This window comes from Tricharina praecox (genome assembly GCF_024521635.1).
Source record: "Tricharina praecox strain CBS 144465 chromosome Unknown BZA05scaffold_5, whole genome shotgun sequence".
In the NCBI taxonomy this organism is placed as follows: domain Eukaryota; kingdom Fungi; phylum Ascomycota; class Pezizomycetes; order Pezizales; family Pyronemataceae; genus Tricharina; species Tricharina praecox.
In genome coordinates this window covers 978,309-998,579 of record NW_026250407.1, presented here as the reverse complement: position 1 = coordinate 998,579, position 20,271 = coordinate 978,309, and the positions used below count along the sequence as shown (strand labels likewise).

The 20,271-nt window shown below is 54.6% G+C and overlaps 10 protein-coding genes across 10 annotated transcripts; 4 read left to right on the top strand and 6 right to left on the bottom strand.

Moving 5' to 3' along the window:
- Positions 1-527: 527 nt before the first annotated feature.
- Positions 528-1,250, bottom strand: BZA05DRAFT_442606 (kinase-like domain-containing protein; the record flags this gene model as incomplete). Its single annotated transcript, XM_051486763.1, has 1 exon — positions 528-1,250. The coding sequence occupies one exon, from the start codon at positions 1,248-1,250 to the stop codon at positions 528-530; it is 723 nt and encodes a 240-aa protein (XP_051342153.1).
- A 146-nt stretch (positions 1,251-1,396) lies between these two features.
- On the top strand, positions 1,397-2,548 carry BZA05DRAFT_390102 (HIT domain protein). Its single transcript, XM_051482851.1, has 2 exons — positions 1,397-2,010; positions 2,107-2,548. Exons 1-2 carry the CDS (start codon positions 1,638-1,640, stop codon positions 2,361-2,363), a joined length of 630 nt encoding a protein of 209 aa, XP_051342152.1. The 5' UTR covers positions 1,397-1,637; the 3' UTR covers positions 2,364-2,548.
- Positions 2,549-3,015: 467 nt separating this feature from the next.
- Positions 3,016-3,662, bottom strand: BZA05DRAFT_221497 (uncharacterized protein). Its single transcript, XM_051479725.1, has one exon. It carries the CDS (start codon positions 3,553-3,555, stop codon positions 3,055-3,057), a length of 501 nt encoding a protein of 166 aa, XP_051342151.1. The 5' UTR covers positions 3,556-3,662; the 3' UTR covers positions 3,016-3,054.
- BZA05DRAFT_221496 (cyclin-like protein) lies at positions 3,663-5,804 on the bottom strand. Its single transcript, XM_051479724.1, has 5 exons — positions 5,772-5,804; positions 5,512-5,701; positions 4,142-5,398; positions 3,935-4,073; positions 3,663-3,876 (listed from the first exon to the last, which is right to left on the bottom strand). The coding sequence occupies exons 2-5, from the start codon at positions 5,518-5,520 to the stop codon at positions 3,770-3,772; spliced, it is 1,512 nt and encodes a 503-aa protein (XP_051342150.1). The 5' UTR covers positions 5,521-5,701; positions 5,772-5,804; the 3' UTR covers positions 3,663-3,769.
- A 2,888-nt stretch (positions 5,805-8,692) lies between these two features.
- BZA05DRAFT_442603 (uncharacterized protein) lies at positions 8,693-9,358 on the bottom strand (the record flags this gene model as incomplete). The annotated part of the gene is made up of 1 exon (XM_051486762.1): positions 8,693-9,358. The coding sequence occupies one exon, from the start codon at positions 9,356-9,358 to the stop codon at positions 8,693-8,695; it is 666 nt and encodes a 221-aa protein (XP_051342149.1).
- A 1,139-nt stretch (positions 9,359-10,497) lies between these two features.
- On the top strand, positions 10,498-13,909 carry BZA05DRAFT_221471 (uncharacterized protein). Its single transcript, XM_051479723.1, has 4 exons — positions 10,498-11,798; positions 11,938-13,253; positions 13,312-13,774; positions 13,828-13,909. The coding sequence occupies exons 1-3, from the start codon at positions 10,687-10,689 to the stop codon at positions 13,629-13,631; spliced, it is 2,748 nt and encodes a 915-aa protein (XP_051342148.1). The 5' UTR covers positions 10,498-10,686; the 3' UTR covers positions 13,632-13,774; positions 13,828-13,909.
- A 1,270-nt stretch (positions 13,910-15,179) lies between these two features.
- Positions 15,180-16,130, top strand: BZA05DRAFT_416551 (uncharacterized protein; the record flags this gene model as incomplete). The annotated part of the gene is made up of 2 exons (XM_051485404.1): positions 15,180-15,238; positions 15,299-16,130. The coding sequence occupies 2 exons, from the start codon at positions 15,180-15,182 to the stop codon at positions 16,128-16,130; spliced, it is 891 nt and encodes a 296-aa protein (XP_051342147.1).
- Positions 16,131-16,460: 330 nt separating this feature from the next.
- Positions 16,461-17,784, bottom strand: BZA05DRAFT_369590 (ribonuclease P 40kDa subunit-domain-containing protein). Its single transcript, XM_051481628.1, has 3 exons — positions 17,625-17,784; positions 17,245-17,569; positions 16,461-17,182 (listed from the first exon to the last, which is right to left on the bottom strand). The coding sequence occupies exons 1-3, from the start codon at positions 17,703-17,705 to the stop codon at positions 16,503-16,505; spliced, it is 1,086 nt and encodes a 361-aa protein (XP_051342146.1). The 5' UTR covers positions 17,706-17,784; the 3' UTR covers positions 16,461-16,502.
- A 24-nt stretch (positions 17,785-17,808) lies between these two features.
- On the top strand, positions 17,809-19,183 carry BZA05DRAFT_369588 (WD domain-containing protein). Its single transcript, XM_051481627.1, has 4 exons — positions 17,809-18,012; positions 18,085-18,467; positions 18,523-18,933; positions 18,991-19,183. Exons 1-4 carry the CDS (start codon positions 17,973-17,975, stop codon positions 19,132-19,134), a joined length of 978 nt encoding a protein of 325 aa, XP_051342145.1. The 5' UTR covers positions 17,809-17,972; the 3' UTR covers positions 19,135-19,183.
- Position 19,184: 1 nt separating this feature from the next.
- BZA05DRAFT_390087 (ubiquitin-conjugating enzyme/RWD-like protein) lies at positions 19,185-20,214 on the bottom strand. The gene is made up of 3 exons (XM_051482850.1): positions 19,998-20,214; positions 19,847-19,926; positions 19,185-19,769 (listed from the first exon to the last, which is right to left on the bottom strand). Exons 1-3 carry the CDS (start codon positions 20,068-20,070, stop codon positions 19,527-19,529), a joined length of 396 nt encoding a protein of 131 aa, XP_051342144.1. The 5' UTR covers positions 20,071-20,214; the 3' UTR covers positions 19,185-19,526.
- Positions 20,215-20,271: the final 57 nt, after the last annotated feature.

Sequence of the window (20,271 nt, the reverse complement as noted above, 5' to 3'; positions counted from 1 at the left end):
GTTGACAAGGCTCAATTCCATTCCAAAATTCCATTCCCCCGTCATCCGACGGGAGCTTGGTTTTCCACTCGGAAGCATGTTCGGACCTCCATCTTGACCGGAAGAGTGGGCAGTCCAGTCCGTCTCCCGGTTGGGGATCCGAAGTAAAAGGTCCCACTGTTCTCCGGAGAAATTTATATTACGGGCCGCTCACGTATCAGATTCGAGTACCTAGGGTATAGTAGGTAGTTCGGCTGTGAATGTCTACATGTGCAATTGCATGCCGATATTGAACTCTTGTGACATGTGTTTCGATGCAGCTTCACGAGCCGCAGCTGATGCGGGCGAACCATAGCCGACCGGAGAATGCTGCGTCGTGTATGTCCCCGCGGTGGTCTAGCTAGTGTCCTTCGCCGCATCATCACTCGAGTGCAACTGGGAGCTGTACCTGGGCTGGAATCGTGCAGAGAGTGTAGAGAGCATAGTACCGAAAACTACACCAACCAGCGAACGACGTTCCATGATTTCCATGGGTAAACTCCATCTATTCACCCCAACATACTCCTCTTCCTCCCGCGCATCCTCACGTCCTGTAGCCTCTTCAGCACCGGCTTGGCTCCCTTATAGCTCGTCTCATACGCCGCCAGCACGTCCTTAAACAGCCCCTCCGCCTTGGGATGAGTACTCAAAAACGCCCTCTCCAGCACATATAGATCAACCGCCTTATCCTCCTCCGCGGTGGACATACTCCCGAGCCCCAGATCGATGAGGACGACCTCGCCACCATCAGCGACCACCTCCTCCTCCTCACAGGTATCAGCGAGCAACCCCGTCCTCCTCCGCAGGCGCACCATGACATTACTCGTGGTGAGATCTCCATGGACGATATCGGCAGCATGGAGCTTCCCCACGACCCTCCCCATCTCGACCATGACACGATCGACCTTCTGTGTTCCGCCAGGCGCCGCCAGCATGGCGTCGAGCACGCTGCGCACGCTCGCGCCAGAAATCCACTCCATGATGATCTCGCCGCGCGCTTCGTCGACGAAGTACACGGCCGGCACGGGGATGCCCAGCGCGCGCGCGCGGATCAGGAGTCGCGACTCGGCGAGGCATCGCGATTTCGTGAGGCGCGCGTCGAGCGTCGGGTGCCGGTACGGCTTGGCTGGGCGGTATTTGAGCAGCGCGGGAAGCGTCGGTGTCAGGTACGTCGTTTTGTACACGAGCGCTTCCGCGCCTTGGGATATTAGGGTTTTTTCGCTGGGCGACATCATGCGGTGGTTGTTGAGGTTGTGGAGCGAGTGAGGGGGGAGGGTGGATGAGTAGTGGGGTGGGGGGAGTGCCAGCGTGTCTGAGTTTAGCGGGGTGTTGAGCCGCAGGAAAGAGATTGATGTCATACTTTTTCCAATCCATCCCACTCTATGTATGTAACGTAACTAGCCGGAGCCACCTGGTTACGGCACGCACCCCACACAAACCTCGGTAGACCCTGACAACGCACACACGACCCAACGAACGGCCGAACCGACCGAACCTCGCTCGCGGCCGGCCGAGCAACCACCTCCACAATGCCTCACTCAACCCACGCTCTCTTCCAGCCCGGCTCTCCTCCATCCCCCTCCTTCACCATCCATAGCCCCCTCACGCCATAGCACCTCATGTCGCTCCTCCCCTCCACCGTGCTCGCCACGCTCTCCTCGCAAGCCCGCAGCGGCGTCTGCGCGTTCTGCGAAATCTCTACATCATACCCCTCGTTCCCGCCGAGCACTCCAGCACCCGCCCCTCCACCCACACCACCGGCGCAACAGCAGCAGTCACACATCGTCCTCTCGACGCCAGACGTAATCGCGTTCCTGGACATCTTGCCGCTGACGCGCGCGCACGTGCTGGTGTGCCCGCGCGCCCACCGCGAAAAGCTCTCGGACCTCTCGCCCGCCGAGAACGCGGTCGTAGGTGCGTGGTTGCCTGTCGTGGCGAGAGCGGCTTGTAACGTCTCTGGATACGCGGATTTTAATCTCGTGCAGAATAATGGTATGTTCTAACTATGTATACCGGCGGGATGGATGGGGCGAGGGATGGAGGGAGGGAGACAGCGAGCGGTGCTGATTGAATTGAATGAGCGTGCAGGTGTCAACGCCGCGCAAGTAGTCCCGCACGTGCACTACCACATCATCCCGCGGCCCGACGAGCGGCAGCGCGAGAAGCTGGAGCGCGACACGCCGGGGGCGAAGAAGCAGTGGTGGAAGAGCCCGTTTGGCTCTGGGTGGAGGACAGATCTGGACGATGACGAGGGCGAGGCACTCGCCAAGCTCATGCGCGAGGAGATCATTAAGGAGGTCGGACAGATGCGCGATAAGGACTCGAGGGTGCTTGCGCTGCTGTAGCTACTGGTGGGGGGAGTGTAATGCTGTCTGTGACTCGGGTGGATACCGGTATAATTATTGCGTAATGGATTACATAGAAGTCCGAGAGAGACGTATGATGCTACTTGTGTAATTCACATAGGAAATCCGAAATACATGAGAAACCACTCGCCCATCCCCATCGTCATGCAACCCCTCCCCCAAATCCCCATCCAGTCCCCCACCCCACCCCACCCCACACCCCTATGAGCTTGAAGAAATAGGTAGGAAATAGACAAAGGAAATACATTTGTAGACAATAAACATCCGTCCGGTCCGTTAGTCGGTCAATCAACTTGACAAGCAACGCCGTCTATAAAAGGTGATATGATGATGATGATGAAAACAGGAATAATGAATCAACAGGTAGAAACATGGGGAGGTATGTGTGTGGGGAAGGAGGGGGAGGGGGAGGAGGGGGAATGGTAAACAGGTGGAAACTACAACGCTCACTCATCGTCCAGCGCGCGGGAATAATACAAGTTGTAGATAAAGTCAGTGAGGCACACAGGCACAGTCACGTAAGACATGATGCGGCAACAAAAGATGAAGAGAGAACAGATAAGAGTAAGGAAGGTATAAGTGAGGAAGTATAATATACGTTTGGGAAGGAAGACAAAAAGACCATGTACGGATGAAGGAAGCCAACCACAGCTCTCCACCCCCCATATCGTCAACATTCCTTTCCAGCTCCGTCATATAAGAAGCTTCCTCTTCTCTCCTCCCCTCCTATCCCCCAAACCGGTAGAAGAAACACAAACAGAACAGCGCCAATCCCGTTGAAAGACCTCCAGCAGACATCGGTTACTCCTCGCTCCGATCCCACCTTGGAAAAGGGGTGATAAAAACAGGGGAATCCTAAAGATAAAAGAACGAACAGAGAAGAAGACGGGATACAGTAGTCAACCAAAAAAAAATCAAGCCCTTGAGAAACCCTGAAACAGATATACACGTGCAAAAGAAAGAAACCATTGAACCAAAGGGAATTGTAGAAGGAAAACACTAAAAGAAAGAAACACCGTACTAAAAAAGAACTAAGAAGACGCAAGTGATCGCGAAACCTTTCTTGCCCCTTCAATGACAAACTCGCGCCCAGAAGTTTTCCCCAGCCAGTAACGCAGTGTTTTCCTCGATGATGATGGTGGCATGTTGTCTTGTCGTTGCGCCCAAACATCTCGCAAAAAACACCCCTTTTCTCGTATCGTCATTATTACCCACCCAAGCCAAAGAGAACACACGCGAAACACAACTCAGAATGCTCCAAGTCTAATTTCCCAGAATATACACAAATGAATGTCGATCAAAACCAACCGAGAAGTAGATCTCTTCAAAGAAAGGTAGATGCTTGAAAGGTATATCCGGAAAACGTCAGGGTGCAAAATGTGCGTCTAGTACGCAGCGTCGTCGTCCTGATAGAGATCCCTGGTGGCGAGCTCGGTGTCGACTCCGTGAGCTTTGGCGTTCTTCTTGGCCCAGTCCCGAGCGTGGAGGGATGCTGGATATAACGTCAGTATGTTTGAACGGGACCAGCGATGGGCGAGGGGAGTAGTAACCTTTCATAAACTTCTTGCTGGCGTACTTCTTGAAGAATGCCTGGTGCTTGACGGGCCTGATCAAGTAGTCGATCATCAGGCGGAAGACCGGGAGAACCTGTTCCTCGGTGTAATCGGAAAAGTGAATGAGGTTCTCGTCCTAAGAAACCATCATGATTAGCCCGGATCAAGAAGAATAAACACAAGTGAAGGAGTATATCAACATACCCAGGGGCCGCGGTCCAACATCATCCTGGCCATGTACATAGCAGCAGCACCGACGTGACTTGGCAAGTACTCGAGAAATCTGTGGTCCAGAAGACTGATCTCCATCAAGTACTTGGCGAAGGTTCTCGTCTGGAAGTCGTACTGGTCCGCCTTGGAAATTCTCCTCAAGAAGTTCATCGGGTTGGGGTACGACAGATTGTAGTCTAGAGTCGAAAGGATGAACCGCTCGGCACGAAGAATCTCTTCCTCGGTGAAGCCATCGTCGGCGACGTGGCGGAAGTACTGAACGTGAGGCGAGAAGACCTCCTCGTACTTGGCAGCAATGAACATCGCAGTCACACCGACCAACTCGAGCTTGTCCAACATGACGATCTTATTGGTCAAAAACCGGTCGACAATGTTGACGGACAGGAAGAGGGTCTCGGGGAGGAGACGGAAGCGAGTGTGAACCTCGACGAGCCAATCGACAAGGATACCGCGCATCTGCCACTTCAGGTCGATCTGGTCGTCCATGTAGGTTGGATTGGGCTGAGTTTCGGGTTCGAGCTTCTTGAGATACTCGAAGATCTCATTGACGTACTCGGAAACCATCAAAGGATCCTCGGCATCCTCGGCGTCGAGGTCCTCCCATCCTTCAACTTCAGCGGCAGTCTTAGCGATGCGTGGTCGCTTAGCAGCCGGCTGACGAGTCACCTCCTCGGCAACCTTAACGCTGGCACCGGCCTTGGCCTTAACTGCCAATCCCGAATCACGGTTCTCGGTGTCCTCCCCAGCTTCCTCTTCTTCCTTAACCTTCGAGGGAGCGGGTCTCTTCTTCGACCGAACGGCTGGATCCTTCTTCTTGGCATCTTCAACTACCGCAGCCTTGATGGGAGCGGCACGAGTAGTACGCGTCGTCTTGGTGACACCATTGGTTGCGGACTTGGTGGTCGTAGTGCTGGTGGCCTTCGTGACCTTCTTGACAGCCTTCTTCTCTCCAACACCGTTGGATTCGATCTTGTGGACGTTGCTGACGTCGCCAAGTGCGGCACGTTTACGGTTTGCTGGAGCAACAGCGGCAGTCGCGTTGGTAGTCTTCGTAGCAAGAGCAGTCTTCGTGGCGAGAGCGGCGGTGGTTTTCTTGGTGATGACGACGGAGGCTTTCTGACCGTTAGTCGAGAGCGACGCAGCCTTCGCTCGCGTGAGGCGTGTGTTTGTTGCTACGGTATTCTCATCGCCGTTCTCGTTGTTTGCACTTCGCGTGCGTGGAACACGGCGCTATAAGACACGTCAGTCATGTGTGCAGCAAGATTATCAAGCCGAAGAGGATTTGATCTCATAATTGTTGATCGCGTTTATGTTGTAAGGAGTGGGATTGAGTGAAGACCTACAGCTTGCATTTTTGGTGGTTGTAGTTGGTGTGAGTGGAGTGTGGTTGGTTTGGGTTGAGGGTGGTGTTGACGAGACTGGGAGGACTCGACGTGTTACGACGGAAGCGTACCGGGCGCGAACAAAACCCCAACTCGACAAAAAAAAATATAATCACACTCCGTCAAGAGTTCCAAGATCCGATCTTCGAGACTAGTGGAAGTCAGCAATGCGAAGTCCATACATAAATTGCCGTGTTTGTTCGTTTGTTGACATCACGTACCTGAAAAGTGGAATCCCAAGGATTACCCGCGGTCGGACTCAACAAGGCGATCGATCGAGAGCGCTCCAAAGATTCTCGACACTGTTCGAGTCAGACGTGTTCTCGGCGAGTCGGCGCGATTGTAGCTGTTATTGATTTTGTTGTTGTTGGCTGCGAGGAAGGGAGATTGTCAACAAGTGCGACGAGACGCGACAAAAAGGAGTGGTGTTGACAGGAGAAACGACACGAAGTTGTTTCCGTGTGGTGGAAGGGGTAGAGGAGTAGGGCGAAGGTGGAGAAAGGAGAAAAGGTAGGGTTAGGAGGAGGAGGAGTTGTGGTTGAAGGTGGGGAGTGGGATGGAGAGGAGCGCGGGTGGTGGGTTTAGCAGCAACCACTAGTAGCCAGCAACCTTGGAGGTGGTTGTTGTTATTAGTTGTTGCGAGTGTGTTTTGATGGGTGAGTGATGAGTTTGGTGTGTGTGGTAGTTCTGGGGTGGTACCAGGACTCACGTCTTACTAGGTACCGTGAAGGGAAGGAGTGAGGTTTGGGAGAGAGGGGGAGTGCTTTTGAGCGCAAAGGGAGGAGGAGGGAGCCTCTTGATAGACTCCTCCAGTTTGAGTTAGGCCGGAGCCAAGTCAAAACGAAACGGGCAAGCAGACGGAGCGGAGGGGAAGCACAAGCAAAGTAATGGACCTACAGTAGGATAAGGATGGCGGTGCTTTCAACTTGTTCCTTCCACCCGTCAACCCGGCCGGAGCAGCAGCAGTAGCAGCAACGCGTCGTGGACGACAATTGCTGGCGGGAGTTGGGGTACGTTCAAGAAGAACGGACGAAACGACGGAGAACGAACGAAGAACGAACGGATGTGGGGGGTGACGGCGGTGCTGCTGGATCGTGGGAAGAGAAGGGAAGAACTGCACGAAGCAAGCGATGGCACGGCAGCAACACAGCGATTGGGTCGAGCGGTGCAGAGCAGGGCAGAGCAGGGCAGAGCAGGGCAAGAGAGCAGAACGGAAAGAAGTCTTCGCGATGTCGACGGGGTTTTGATGGTGGACAAGCGGCAAAAGTAGCGTGGGTCTTGCCTGGGAAGCGGCGCGGCGGCGGCGGGGCAAAGCAAAGCGGCTGACTACACTTTTCTGGACTGCCTAGTGCCGTCGTTATGGCCGCCTACCTACCAGGCAAACAGAAAGGACCGCACGGACGATGGCACTGCTACGGCAGTAGGAACGGAGTGACGAGTCTTTACTCGCGATGGGCAAGCAGTGTACCTGGGTACTTAAGGAGTATGTTTCTGCGTATGTAGAGCAGGCAAGTGCTTGCTTCCTGCCCGTACCCTATATTCATATATTGGAGCAAGTATGAGTTACGTGCTTGCTTCCTGTCTGCACGCCGTATTGGAGCGCGTGTGATTGGTGTTTTCGTGTTTTCGTGTTTTCGTGTTTTCGTGTTTGTCATATGACTTGCTCTCTATTCCATAGTACCTACAAACAAAGGACGTCCACGTTCCTGTGTGCACGTCCCGTGTTCGAGCAGCTCCGTTGTTTCCATCAGGCTGCCATCCGGTGAAGACGGCAGCTTTATGTGGAGTATTAACTGCGTATAAACAAGCCCCCCAAAACGGCAAAAAACCAGATGGGAGAGAGTGTAGATGCTGCTGCTGCATGGAACAGCGGCGGAGGAACACGGTTCCTCCGCATGCGATTGGTCCAACCGCAGCCGATCCAATCTGTCTCTCCCTCTCCCCCTCGCAGGGCCCGCACATCTCGTCGTCGTTCGAATATCCAAGCCCTTATCTGCATGCCGAACTCTACCGGAGTGAATCCGAGCCTCCCAGGCTGCTCCCCACCCCATCCCCATCCCCATCGCCTTTAAGTGGCCTTAATTGACGGATGCAGATCGATCAAAACAAACAAACAATATTTGGACGACGTCGCGTCCGTCTGCACTCCGACGTCGTCATGGTGCTTGGCGATATGCTGTGGAATTTATATGCTACTATGATACCTAGTACAGGTCGTACTGGCTCATCTACTCTTGAGTAATGATCCTGCGGCGGGCACTGCCATGTCCACCAGCCACAAATACGTCCGCTGGATTATTTGATCAGCAAATAGGTAACTCCACCACGACGGCCGCCGCTGCTCCTTCAGGCTTCACCTGGCCATCGGATCGGCACCGGAATATCCCAGGCCAACAATCGATCCGCATCAGCTGGGCAGGGGGCTTTGCCGAGTGATCGATCGATGCAGTGATGCGAGAACGACTTCCAGCTCCACTCCACTCTATTGGTATGATAGTTTTGTATGTAGCGGGGCTATGGTATGAGATCCTTCATACGGCTTCGCTGAACTTTGAAGGTGCAGCTGTGCACAGTCTCATACCTGATACATACGATACTCCCTGCTTCTCCAAGTTGGGGCCGGCGTAGGGCTTAGCCAGGAGCCGCGGGCATTTAAAGCTTGTCCAAAGCTTGAGGCTTTCCGTGCGAAGATGGATTTGGGTGTTCACATATCATACCAACCTCTTGTTTCGCCTTCTACTTGTGCCATCTTGAGCTCCGAACTTTTCATCAATCCCTACCTGGTAGGTACATACAGTGAATCGAGAGAAATAGCCACAGAATCATCGGCCTTGTATTTATATCACTATTTTCCTGACAAAACCTTCTCGACTGCCAGAAAAGCCGACAACAAACAAGCACACGATCCGACAAACCCCCCATCGAGTCCGACAAAACAGACACCCATAGTTCCCGTCACAAAACCTGGAAGTGTACGACAAAAAGCGGACAAGACAGATACAAGCTCGTCTTCAAACCTTCAGAATCCTGACTCTTGAGTCCGGTCACCGGCGGCCCAGTACCATACAATCCATCCAATAAACTCCCCCCCCCCCATACCACTACTTTCCAGCTCCAAACAACCCCGCTCCACCTCCTTGAATCAACGGGAAGAGAGTCGTTCGAAATGGGAAGGGCCCAAATCCTCCAACCTCGCGAGCATTGTCGAGACCTGTTCGTCCAGTCTCAGAGAATCCGGCCGGAGGAACAACAGATGTCTCGGCGGCAACTTAACATCCAGACGATCCAGCCAGTCACGGAAGAATTTGACGTATTGCACCGTTCCATCGTCGGTGGTGGTGTTGGTGGGGGGCAATCTAGCGCGAAACCTCAGGCAGGGGCGACAACGATACCCCTCCGAAACCCCGGACAATGGCACATCGGCATCGCAGATCAAGCGGCGACAAACGGGGCACTGCTCTATATCGCCACAGAACCATTTGATTCCTGATTTCGGATTGTCAATTTTCGCGAAGCAGTCGAGGCACAGGCGTTTTTCGGGCTTCGTCCGCGCGCTCGCCTGGTTGCGCGAGAAGTGGTAGAACTGAAGGAACCGGAAGCATTTGGAACATGCACGGCGGTACCGGCCAGGGTCGGATTTTTCTTGCTGCATCCGAAGGTCCCAGGTCTCGGCTTTGCTGAGAATCACCGGCCCGATCAGCGCGTGGAAATATCGGTCGGTCATGGATAGCGCCCAGCGAAACGGTTGCGTGCCGTAAAGGAGGATTTGGCGGTGGAGCTCCGGTGAAAGGTTCCCCAGACTGGCCATGGCGAATCCGACGCGGAATCGCGTGGGTTTTGTGAATTTCCTGCGATGGTGGTTGTTGAAGTACCTAATGTACGTAGTTGGAAAGGGTGAGTTCCTTTGTCCGGAAGCTCTCCGATTGTGGGGAAGGGCGCGAGCTAGTTTGTCTGGAAGCTCTCCGATTGTGGGAAAGGAAGCAGGCTTTATACTGCCTGATAATCGACTTCTGGGAGGAAGTAGGGAAAGTGATCAGGCTGTGACGATAAGCCCAGTTACACTGCATGTTACATTCCTTCAACTCACAGCCTCCCAGAGTTGACTCTCCCTATGTCTATCTGAAACGCCCAAGCGCATACCAGCCCTCAGTGCTCACGCTTCCGTTGAGCATGTAGCCGCAATCCGCAGGTCCCTTGCTCGGGATATCCGGTATCGAGCATCTTGTGCTGTACGCTGTGTTTGTCGACGGGCTATGTAGGTCTGATGTTAGCAAACCCCTAACCCTTGTCCATGCAACCTTCCGGCTTCCCAGGCGCGCGAGGATGTGCTCTTCCGCGGGTAAGCGTGTATAGTATGTAGAGTACCTACAAAGGTCACAGGTGGCAGCGGAAGCACCATTCGCTCGATATCTTCTTGGAATTGGCAATCTTACATTCCAGCGGTTGCAAGCGACGAGGCACCGCTGCCTGGCTGATCTATCATGCTGTTATGGGCCGCATTCCATGCCTCCTCAGCCCCGCGCGGCAGTGTTGCATTCCGCCCCGTTTGATGCTCGTCGACTGTTGGGTGCTCAGACACTCTCCGTCGAGGATGTGGATGTTCTCGAGACGGGGTATCCTGACCTCGGCGCCCTGTGGAACTGCGGCCGGGGACGGTGCTGGTTTGGAGGCGCTTGACGTCCCTGAGGCATTTTCGGTGTTTGTCGAATAGCAGCGGAGAGTCGAAGACACGAGTAAAGTAAAGTCTGTACCTTGCATCGTACGAGTCCTCCAGAGTCCAGAGTACTCCAGGAACGCTAGCAGGGAGGAGAAGGCGCTTCACTCGTGTTCCATTCCCCTCGCGTTGGCAGCTGCGAAATGGCCGTGTTGCTTTCGCGTATATTGCAGCTTTTCCGAGTGTGAATTTGGAACTTGGAATTGCACATGAAAATTCACGACTTCCATCCAGATTCCACTGCCTGCCGACTTACTCTAGCGTGACCAACGCCGCCACTGGCCAGTAACCAAGCCAAACCGGACTGGGATAACCAGCTTCCTGCAGCACCAGTGACCTCACACATTCCCCATCCATTCCACCCTACTGGATTTCCTCAAGGCTGCGCATAGATACCTAGGCAAGTACTCAGTACACATGCGATGTCTTCAATCGGCGAAGCATCGGGCAGCGGATCCGGCGGCGGCGCCAGTGGCTCGTACATCCCCGGCTCGGCGACCCCCTCGTCCCTGACCTCGCCATTGCAGAAGACCAAGTCGCGGCACGTGCAGCTGGTGGAGGCATCCGGCGCGGCGCTGCGAGAGCGGCAATGGAGCACTGGTGGGCCGGGCCGGCCTAGGCCCTCGCCCATGGTGCGCTCCCCGTCCGCGTACTCGGCGAGATCGGCGTACTCGGCGTATTCGCGCGCACAGTACACCTCCTCCGGCGCGAGGACCCCGATCGATCCTCACTCGCCGCGCGCGAGCATCTCGACGTTCCATCTGCAGCATCTGCTGGAGAGCCTGGAGATGGATCAGTACGATACGTTTGGCGTCGAGGAATTGCGCGATGGGTTCTTTGACGCGACGTTCTATCGGTCGACCGCACAGCAGGGTGGGGAGGATGGCGGCTCGTCGGACGATGAGGATGGCGGGTTCTTTGGTGTGGATCCTGGAAAACACTTTCGGAGCACTGTCCATACCCAGATTGAGGACTGCGGATACTTTTTCACCACGGCGTTTCGATCGCGGTCCGGGATTCGGCTCATGAAGGCCTGCTTGGGGTACTTCATTGCGTATGTCTTCTGTCTCATACCTCAGATCCAGAGCGTGCTCGGGAAACACTCGTACTGGGTGCCTATTGCGGCGCTCTTCAACCATGCAGGCAGGACGGTGGGAGCCCAGATCGACGGGACGGTCGGCTGCATGCTCGGCGGGGCCTTTGGACTCGGCTTCGGCTGTCTAGCACTCGAGGCGGCGAGCGCCACGGCCGCATCACGCAGTGCTTACGGTGGCGTTCTGGCAGCTTTTCTGATCCCGATCATAGCTTTGTTGAGCTGGGTCCGCTGCTCCCTCCTGAGATTCTACCAAGGCATCATCGCCGCTGGTATCGCCTTGATGTTCCTTTGTCTCGTCGAAACCGACGACATCCCCCGTGAAGGCAGCTTGACACGTCCTATCGTTCGAGAGTTTGCCGTACCTTGGTTGGTCGGCCTGGGAATTAGTTTGGTTGTGAATCTTTGTTTGTATCCAGAAGCTGGCAGTAGAGTCATAGCGTACGATTCACCTAATCTATATCTTTTTTTTCTCTTCCCCTTGAGCATCACTTTGAGACACGTGCTAGGAAGGAGGAGGGTCCATTGGTGCGGGTATCGGTGTGGGTGAGCATATCACTAATTCGGACCGTGAATATAGGACTGCTCTGCACGACTCCATGGAATCGGCACTGAGGGCGCTAGTATTGCCGCGTACCTACTCGCTGGAGATCCACAGCAACATGAGTAAACAGCTCGTGAACCTTTCCGATGCCGTGCGAGACATGAGGAACGAGGCTACCATCACGGCACTTGAGCCTGCCGACGTCGAACAGCTTCGAAATCTCCTGCAGAGTGTCATCAGACAGATAATGGCAATAAAGCCAGAGACGAGTCTCTTCGACCATGAGTCCTGCCAGCCGCCCTCAACGCCATCGGGTGTTGATAACCCGCACGACGTCATCATCAACATTCACTCGGGCGATTCGGTGGATGTAGCCAGTATCGACGGCGAGTCCACCTACGAGACTCCGCTGGAGGTTGTTCGCCAGACGATGGCCGAACCAGCAAGGAACTTGGTCACGACCATGGCGGCGATGCTTCGCTGCTGCGATAATGCGCTAATGAGGATTGCCGGTCTTGCGGATCTGTTCGACCACGAGGAATTGTTTGACGTCGAGCTATCACGCGAGGAGCTCAAGTCTGCAATCGACGCATTCGATCGTGCCGATGCCATACTCATCGAACATCCCAGTCTGCCTTCATCATACTCCACACATGCAGACCTGGTCGAGCTGTTCTTATTCATAAACCCACTTCGCCAAGCAGCCGGAGCGATTGATTCACTGGCCGACAGGGTGTTGCAGATGAGCCGGGACCCAAAAGCGAGGCGAAAGCGGATATTCCTCCCGTCGTATCCATTCTGGAAAGCCATATACCGTACGAACCCACAGGTCCGCCACGACCGAGGCGGTGTGAGCGCAGGATACTATTTCCGAATTAAAGGCGAGATAAACAGCATCATGGGGAAGATCCATGCGCGGGCGTACCACCCGGATCCCGATGGGGGACCAGCAGACGAGGGCATGTGGAGAAAGCAAGCCGGCATCGATGGCACGGCCGATGGTGACACCCTGCGGTATCGCACGTGGAAGATTCTACACAGACTGCAACAGTTTGAAACGAAATTTGCGGTCAAGGTGGTGTTGGTTACGGCAACGCTTAGTGCTCCGGCGTGGCTGAGACAGAGCTCGGACTGGTGGAGGGCACATGACTCCTGGTGGGCTGTGATTGCGGCGTGGCTCATGATGCACCCACGAGTGGGAGGGAATGCTCAGGATTTGCTAACAAGGACTATTGCCACCGTCGTGGGCGCTGCATGGGGGGGCTTCGCGTATGGTGCTGGATCGGCGGCAGGGCCTGGAGGCCGTCCGTACGTCCTCGCGGCTTTTGCATTCGTTTTCATGATTCCGGCAGGTATGTTTCACCCACTAACAGCCGTCACTACTATACACTTTGTTCACAGGCAGAACAGTCTTCCGGTTTATGCTTTCATCCCATCCGCGTTCCGGCTTGATGACTTGTTTGAGCTTCACGATTGTTTCATTGACGGCGCATAACCAGCCTGAAGCAGGCCAGTCGGCAGCAGAGGTGGCGTCGCTGCTGGGAATCGGACTGGTCATCGGAGTGGTGGCGGCTGTGGCGGTCAACTGGGTGGTGTGGCCGTTCGTCGCCAGACATGAGCTCAGGAAGTCATTGAGCGATATGCTCTTGAATCTTGGGATCGCGTACCGCGGTGTTGTCGCCAGGCTCGTCTCCTTCACGTTCTACCTAACGGTGGCTTGCGCTCATTGATGTGATTGTGCAGATATATCTACCACGACGCCGATTACCACCCAACCCGTGAAGATATCGAGATGTCGGAGATCCAAGAAGCCAAGCTACGCGAGTACTGCTTCCGGATGAGGGAGTTATCGGACATGACCCGCCACGAAATCGTAAGCTTTACCAGCACTCCCTAGGCGACCCCGTGTTAACACCCATTTTCCAGCGTCCTCGAGGCCCGTTCCATCCAGCGCCTTATAACGCAGCCATCGATGCGTGTGAACGCTTCCTGGAGCACATCATCGAAGTGCGCCAAGCAAGTCTCTACTTCCACCCCTTCCTCTTCCAAGACAGCGAGGACGCCACACGGAAAATGCTCTCTCCACGCCGCGACGCCGTCGCCAGCATCCTGATGAATCTCTATGTCCTAGCCGGCGCGCTGCGGTCGAAGCGGCCGGTGCCGAGATATTTACCGTCTGCTGCTGCGGCGAGGAAGACGCTGCTGGATCGCATGTCAGAGATCGAGGCGGAGTATGAAGAGGAAAGGCTGGTCAGGCCAAGGTCGGATAAGACTAGACGGTGGGCCGATGTTTATCGTGAGATCCTTCCCTTACCCCCCTCCCCCCCACTTCTGCTCATGCTACGTACAACAACTCATACGGAAGCATAGACTACGCATATTCCGCCGCTTTGACAGATATAGTCGCACAGATCGAGGTGCTGGAGAGACTGATCAAGGCTATTATTGGAGAAATGGCCTTGGATGCACCGGATGCGCACGGTTGATCGTTGTGAGAACTTTTGAATTTGGTTAAGGCACAGCAAGGCGTTTGAAAGGGGGAGAGCGAGAGTAATTTAATAGTGTAGAAGTATGTGGAGATATGCAGAAAAGTTGTCATAAAATTGGCCATGGTTACGGATCTAGCAAACCTATTAATCCATCACTCGTAGTTATGTGTGACACATCGCGCGTGTGCATGGGTCACGCCTTACCGCCTAAACCGCGACCGCGCAGGGGGCAACGTCGTGTCGTAGACAGCTAGCAGCTTCCGACAGAACAAAGAGCCAACCACTTCCCTTTGTTCTCCGTTGACCCAAAGCATGGCAGCAACAAACAATAAGAGAGTTTCTCCCGAGACGACAAGTCCAAACGGAGGTTCGGGCAAGAAACTACGGCAATCTACTTTGTCTTCACTGTGGAGTTTGGGACGCGGAAGCAGTACTTCTTCACCGTATTTTGCGCCATCAAGCTCGAGACCACCACCGCGAGGGAGGGCGACGTCGTCGGGTAGAGCAAGAGGAAGAGGAAGAGGAAGTGAAAGCGGGGGAAAAGGTAGAGGCAAAGGAAGGAGCGAAGAGACGGACACACAAGACGGAGAGAGCTCCCAGGAGATCCCCACCAGCTTCGAGAGTTTGCCCAGCTTCGAGAGCACCGACGACAGCTTCGAGTCCGGCAGTTTCAGCTTCGAAGAGAGCTCCCAGGTGTCTTCACGACCACTGGATTCCCCGCCGCCGCCGCCGCCACGCCAGTTCTTCTTTCCCGTTCCCGCTGGATATCGCTCCATCCACCGCGTAAACATGGCTAGCAAGAATCCAATCCACTATGTCACCCTACAAGAAATAGCCTATAAAAACATGTTTGTCCCCCCCTTCTCCTCCGTTCTTGTCCAGTTATGCTAACTCAGGCTCTCTCACAGTCACATGAACTTGAAGGTCATCGGGACAACCGCTGCATCAATCGACTCCACGCTGTACATCGAGCGCGATCAATACCCCACATACGCTGTCGATCGATCCAAGACCAAATGCAAGAATTATAAGACGAAAATCGAAGTGCGGAGGGCAGACACCCTCGCCGTAGCGATTGAACTGACCAACGTGCCAAATTCCGACACCGTTGGCGTTCTCAACATGGCGAATGCTACGCGCCAGGGCGGAGGATTCCTCGAGGGCACCACGGCGCAGGAAGAGCAGCTTTGCTACCGCACAACTTTGATCAACACGCTCAAGATCCAATACTACCCACTGCCCGATGCCTGGCCGCGTAATTATCCCGGCCGCCCGAAGCTGGACGACGGCACTCCGCTGGAGAACGAGTACTCCGTGGTATACTCTCCGGCGGTGGCGATCTACCGCGATGACCAGGCATCCGAATACAACGTCTACAACACGAGCGTGCGCGGAACGGAAATCATCTCCGTCCTCTCGGTCGCCGCGCTGAATCTGAGCAAGTACAAGACTTTCGACAGGAAGTCGGTGGTATATCCCAACAACGAGTGTCGCGAAATCATGACGGAGAAGATCAAGCTGCTCTTGCGTGTTGCCGTCCGACGCAAGAAGACGAGACTGGTTCTCGGAGCGCTGGGCTGCGGCGTATTCCGGAACCCTCCTGAAGAAGTTGCCCCGATATTCAGGCAGTTGCTGCACGATGAGGAATTCAAAGGTTACTTTGAGCACATCGTTTTTGCCATCCTGCCGAATGGCGAAGATACCCGCAATTTCGACGTCTTCGCAAAGGAATTCTCTTGAAATGGCGCTCCCGGAACTATGATTAGTATAGATACCTCACCCAAGTACTTGCATACATCTTACACACGCGGCTGTATGGATGGGTGGATGTGTAGTACGTCTAGTTTTAAACGAGGATGGCTCTGTCTTTGCGAGGCGATGCACGGCGATTATTGATGTTCAGCGATTGATATTTGGATACCTAGTTGCTTACTAGAGTAGTATTTAGATTTTAGGATCTGGGATCTGGAATCTGAGATTGAAGAACTGAGGGTGTATTCTATAATTTAAGGAAACGCATGTCCCATAATGGTTCGTGAAATCTAATCACTAACCGTCAGTGATGTTGCTTGCAGCAATGAACCCAAAGTATTCTCTATGTAACTCTCTTCATCACTCACTCTGTCCCCCGGCAATATCCCACACCATCACTCCGCCATCACCAGGCAGCTTGAGAACGGTATACGCACTTCCACACGCCTCCAGCCCGCCCCTCTGCTTCCCAATGGGCCCAAACGGGACATCATCGAACCCATGCACCACCATGCCCACCCACTCCTCCCTCCCCTCGAACAGCCCTTCAACAGTCGCCCAAAGCTCCTCCACCCACTTCGCCGAGACCAATCCTCTGAGCCTAACCCTCGTCACACTCCCCACAGCCGCATTCTCAACCGCATACGTGGATAGATACGGATCCACGCTGTCGTCCGCACGCAGCCGGTCCGCGCCCAGGAGAACAAGCGAGAGGTACTCGTACACCTCCATCGCCCAGTCGCGCCATACCTCGCGGTGGTAGTTTGCCTCTGCCGACTTCCCGCCGCCGTGGGGGGTGCTGCCAGGCGGCGCGACGAAGGTGGGGATGCTGATGTCTGCGAGGGCGGAGACTTCGGGCGTTGCGGTGCGAGCGGGAAATTGCTGCACCACACTCGGGATTGAGGCCGGAGCGGGGGAGAAGAGGTCGGCGAAGAGGAAGGGCTGCGGCGAAGAGAAGACGGCGTCGCAGGCTCGCTTGAGACGGTTGAATTGTTTGGAGTTGGTAAGGTAGCTGGGCGAGCGGAGGTTCAGCTCCACCACTGTAGTGGATCGTTTCGTCAGTACTGGTGGATACGCGGAGGTGCGTGGTGGGCGTGCGTACCAAAACGCCGCCGCTTCATAACGCCAGGCCCATTCCCGAACTTTGAGGGCTGTCCTTGCAGGCCGGCGCGCTCGTAGGCCTCGGTGTCGAGTGACATGCGTAGCACGCCATCGGAGAGGGTGAAGATGTTGTCGACGTCGAGACGCCCGTGAGAGAGGAGGAGGATGTTGCCAGACTTGATATAAGTGTTGAAGAAATCAGGTTCCAGGATCGCGCCGAGAGGCATTACGAGCCGGTGGTACGTCGGCGGAGCCGTAAGGGACGGACATGAGTGCAGCGATTTGGAGATGATGTCGTAAATGTCGGTGGGGAGGATGAGGTCGACCTAGAGAAATCAATTAGCCATTGACCAACAGGGCACCTGGACAAGTAGGAGGAACCTGGTGATTAAAGATATTGACAAATGGCCGCTTCTTCGCTGGTGGCTTGGACAGCGAAACAAAGCATTTCGGAGACGGCATCGTTGCAGACGGGTGACGTGAAGACGTAGAAACTGAAGTTACACAGAAATGCTCATGCAAAGAGAGCGCGTTGATACCTAACCCTTCCCGCGTTATGAACTGAGGCGTCTTGGATTCTTTGGTCGAAGCCAGAGCTCGACCTCTCGTTACTCTATTCGACTATCAAGCACTCACCACGCTCTATCATTCGTAGCTACAACGCACTCAATCACGCCCCACCTTCACATTCTACCTCAAACGTTATCTACCTACGACTCGCGAGCGACAATGGCGCCGCCCCTCCGCCGCCCCATTCAGAAAGAGCGCGGTACGTAGTTCCACAACCACTCCACACCCGCCGATGCAACGCTCACTAACTTGAATCCCTCTGTCGCTATAGCGTCCTACTATTTCTCTTCCTTTAAGTCGCGATCCTACCCCGACCACAACCGCACTTCCTCCTCGCTCACAATCCGCGACATCGGTTGGAACCCACCCGGAAACCGCATCGCCTGCGCGCTCGCCGACAAGTTAGTGCGCGTATGGAATCCCGACAAGCCCGAGATCCGGATGTCGACCGAGCTAAAGGGCCATACAGCGGCGGTATCGGCGCTTGCTTGGGACCCTACGCACAGCGATAAGTTGGCTAGCTGTAGCGTCGATGGAACAGTGCGCTTTTGGGATTACAGGATCAAGCAGATGTTGGCGGTTGTGAATACTGGCGGTGAGGGGATTGCGCTTGCGTGGCATCCGGATGGGAAAACGGTGGCTGTGGCTACCAAGGTGGGTGTCCTGTGCGAAACACTTTGGAATGGGGATACTGATGCTGGCTATGTAGGAGATGAAGCTACACTTCATAACCGTAGCTACGCACCAGCTTTCCGCCACCAATGTGTTGCCGACGCAGGTGCACTCGCTGATCTTTTCGCACTCGGGAGATACACTGTTGATGTCCACGGCGACGGGACAAGTACTACTGTACGAATACCCAACCCTGTTGCCCGCCCACTCTGTAGACGCGCATGCGTCCGCTGCGCTATGTCTTGAACTGGACCCGCGCGGAGCGCACCTTGCTGTTGGCGGTAGTGATGCAGTGATGAGTATATGGGATACCAGCGAGTGGATATGCGTACGGACATTACGAGGGATGGATGCGCCTGTCAGGAGTGTTAGTTTCAGCTTCGATGGCGCCTACATCTGCGCTGGAACAGAACAGAGTGAAGAGGCGGGTAGTCATGACATCGAGATTGTAAGTTTCGGTCGGCGTCTGATATGGTTAAGGATCTTTGGCTGATAGCATACCTAGGTCCATGTGGATACGGGTGAACAAGTGCACACGATAAATACGATGCATCCAGTCACCAACGTCAAGTGGCACCCTACCAAGTACACTCTGGCGTACTCCGGGGATCCCAGTGGGCTGAAGATTGTCACGGCAGCCGAGAAGTAGTATACTCGAAGTCCGCTGATATTATCCCAGAATCGTTCAATACATAATTACCTGAGAATCAATGTGATATTTGCGCATGTCATCGAGTGATGATACGTGACCGCGAATATGAAGCACATTGTAAATCCGTCGCCATGACCCGCTTTATTGTATCCCGAAGTGCAACAAATAAATCACATCGCTGACAAAAGAAGAAGTGAGTTTTGAGAACACGAAAAGTCATGGATTAATCCAAGAGCATCTCATGTGTGATTCGTTCAAGTGTGATTGTAACCGTTTACCCATCCACGGCTCCGACCATGACATTCTAAAACTCAGTTCCCTCCGGGGGTTGGGGGAGCTTCCTGCAGGTGGGATGCGCCATGTGCCTGTGTTTCTGTGTCAGCATTCCACTACACGCCAAAAAGAGGGAAATAGGTGAGACAATACTCCCTAAGAGCGACCAAGATCTTCTCCATGGTGTAGTCTCTGTTCCACTGAGCGACGCGGGCAAGCTTGGAGAGGTCGACTCGTCCATTCTGCTGGTTGACGCTGGGAAGGTTGATCTTGGAGGTGAACTTAACGATCGGCGGCTCGTCGGGATAGCTAGCGCTGCAGTGGATCTGGAGGTTGTAGATGCGGTTCTCATGGACACTCTGGAAGGGCACGCGGATGAACGGTCAGCGACCACTCAACCAAGGACGAGTGCGCAGGTGTGGTGGGTTTCACGCACGTGAGGAGGACCCAAGATCGCAGCGCTCCAGTTCGACATCATCACATCCTCGCCGTCGGTAAGACCGTAAGAGCAGCCATCTGTAGTCGCACGAAGCCCGAAATCGTAAGCTTGCTGTTCCGCGGTTGCCGGTAGCGAGAGCGAAACCTACCAGCTCCGAGACCCTTCTCGCCCTTCTCCAACTCTTCGAGCAAACGGAAGTTCCGGGGAACCTTCGCAGACATAGCCGGGCTTGTTTGGATGCAACGGATATGTGGTCGTAGTGAGGGCTCGGGGAATTCTCGTGGTTGTATGATATGGGATGGGTGGGTTTGTTGGGCTGAATAGGGTAGCGGGGGAGGGGCTATCCGCTAGTGAGACAGGAAGCATCACCATTGTCACGCCCTAGCGCCGAGCTAGTTACTGGGTTTAATCGCAGGGAGCTC